We start from the raw sequence: 1,809 nt of genomic DNA, 5'->3' as shown, positions 1-1,809 counted from the left end.
TAAACAGAAATGCACATTCTGTTAGCATTCTGCAGAGTTCCCAAAATACTCAGTACTCTTATTTAAGTGCCTTTTTTTAAGGGTGAAAGTCTAAAAGGCAGTTTCTAAAGACATACTAGAGCAATAATCTTCAACTTTCTTCATTTCATGAAAACCCTTACATTTTTCCCACCTGATGTAGAAAACCTCCCATAGAAAATTTAAGAGCTTCTTCTTCTTTCACAGTTTTGTTTCACAAAGGCCTTAAAGGGCCAGAGGTCTGGGGATGTCATGTTCAAAACCCCCACATATTAGATCAGCTACTATTCAGGTAGAGCTGGTAGATTCTCAATTTGTTGGTAGACTCTCTCACTTTGTGGATGACAAAATTACCTTGACATCCAACAGATTTCTTAAGACTACTGAAACTGAATATGTTACAGGGATAAACCATTGGCTTCTAATGCAAATCTTGCTTTACCTGAACAGAAAAGTTTCTCAGACTTACTAATGTAGTCCCAAGCAAGGTAACAGAACATTAAATACATCCTGTTCATCTTTCTCAACAACTGTGGCTCTAATTCTCTTTTAACCTTAGTACTCACACACAAACTAGAATGTTTCCAAAAAATGCTGTTCTTATCTAGATGGAGAAGTGCTTCTGTTTATGACTGTTTTATAGGAGTCAATCGTCAAATCAGCAAAACCAAAATTGCAAATTATTTTTCAGTGCTGTTATGTTCTTAGGCAAATCAATCCATTTAATGTATTAATATATTCTGAAAAACAACTTCTCACATGAACTATTACAAGCAAGTTGCAGCAAAAGCTACCACAAATTAGTTCGTAAAATGCAGAGGATCTGTTCTGTTGTTAAATCTTGATACGCTTCAGTGTTCTTCATACACATTCATATAGTATAAGCAGAGCTACATCAGCCGAGGTAAAAATACATTTTTAAAATCAGAAAATAAGACTACAAATGTTGCATAAAGCAAAGCTAGCAAAGTCGGCTTTCCTAATGAGTTAGAGAATTATTACCGTACAATACTATATTACCAACCATCACTTACAAAGAATTACCACAGGAAAAATAAAGAGATGCAGCACTTCACAATTGCACCTTGCCTGGATTATAGTATTTCATCCTTTGAAGTTCAACACCTCAGGACAAACTTTATGCTTGTTCTGTAAAATGCTAAAAACAGAACTAGTACTTAAAAAGCAAACTTGATTCAATAAAAGAATCGTGATTTAACAATTAAAGGCTTATTTTTCTTTTTTTTCCCCCCTTTTTCTTTAAAGAAGTGTAAGGAAGTTGTTTTTTCTTTGGTAAACACTCTAACTCTTAAACTTGAACATTAAAAACCTGAAATGTTAAATGTACTTCTGCAGCACTAAAACAGTACGCTGATTTTGGCAAGTCTCAGATCAGACAATTGCTAACTCCAAATGGCCTGCTACTTGTATGATTTCCTTTTTTTCCTCCCCATACCACCTACGCTACAATAGTCAAACTTAAAAATCAATGGTTGTAACACAGAAAAAGAAAAAAAATACAGACACTTATAATCCATCTCTGTTTAAAGACAGTTCTTAATAGTAAGACTGTTAAGTAACTTCCAAAGATATGTAAGCATGTGTCCTCTTGCTCCTCTCCACCTCTTCAAATCATGTGGAGCTTGCAAAAGCAAATGCAAGGAGGAACCAGCTCAGTTGATGCCAGCACATCAGCTGCGTCAAGCAGAGAACAGTGGACACTGATGTCATCAGTTAGCTTGCGGCAGGGTTTTTTTTTTTCCCCCTGTTGCTGTAAACCTTTTTCATCCA

The 1,809-nt window shown here is 35.4% G+C and overlaps 1 protein-coding gene across 1 annotated transcript in view; it reads right to left on the bottom strand.

Moving 5' to 3' along the window:
* Positions 1–1,809, bottom strand: part of LOC104468932 (chromosome unknown open reading frame, human C11orf30) — a 38,770-nt gene that overhangs the window by 32,302 nt on the left and 4,659 nt on the right. Inside the window, 1 exon segment of the mRNA XM_010083228.1 lies at positions 1–48. This exon segment is cut by the window's left edge and continues 170 nt beyond it. Within this exon segment, the coding sequence (XP_010081530.1) occupies positions 1–48 (48 nt within the window).

This window comes from Pterocles gutturalis, unplaced genomic scaffold (genome assembly GCF_000699245.1).
Source record: "Pterocles gutturalis isolate BGI_N339 unplaced genomic scaffold, ASM69924v1 scaffold25915, whole genome shotgun sequence".
Taxonomy (NCBI): Eukaryota; Metazoa; Chordata; class Aves; order Pterocliformes; family Pteroclidae; genus Pterocles; species Pterocles gutturalis.
This window is presented reverse-complemented; position numbering and strand designations above follow the sequence as displayed.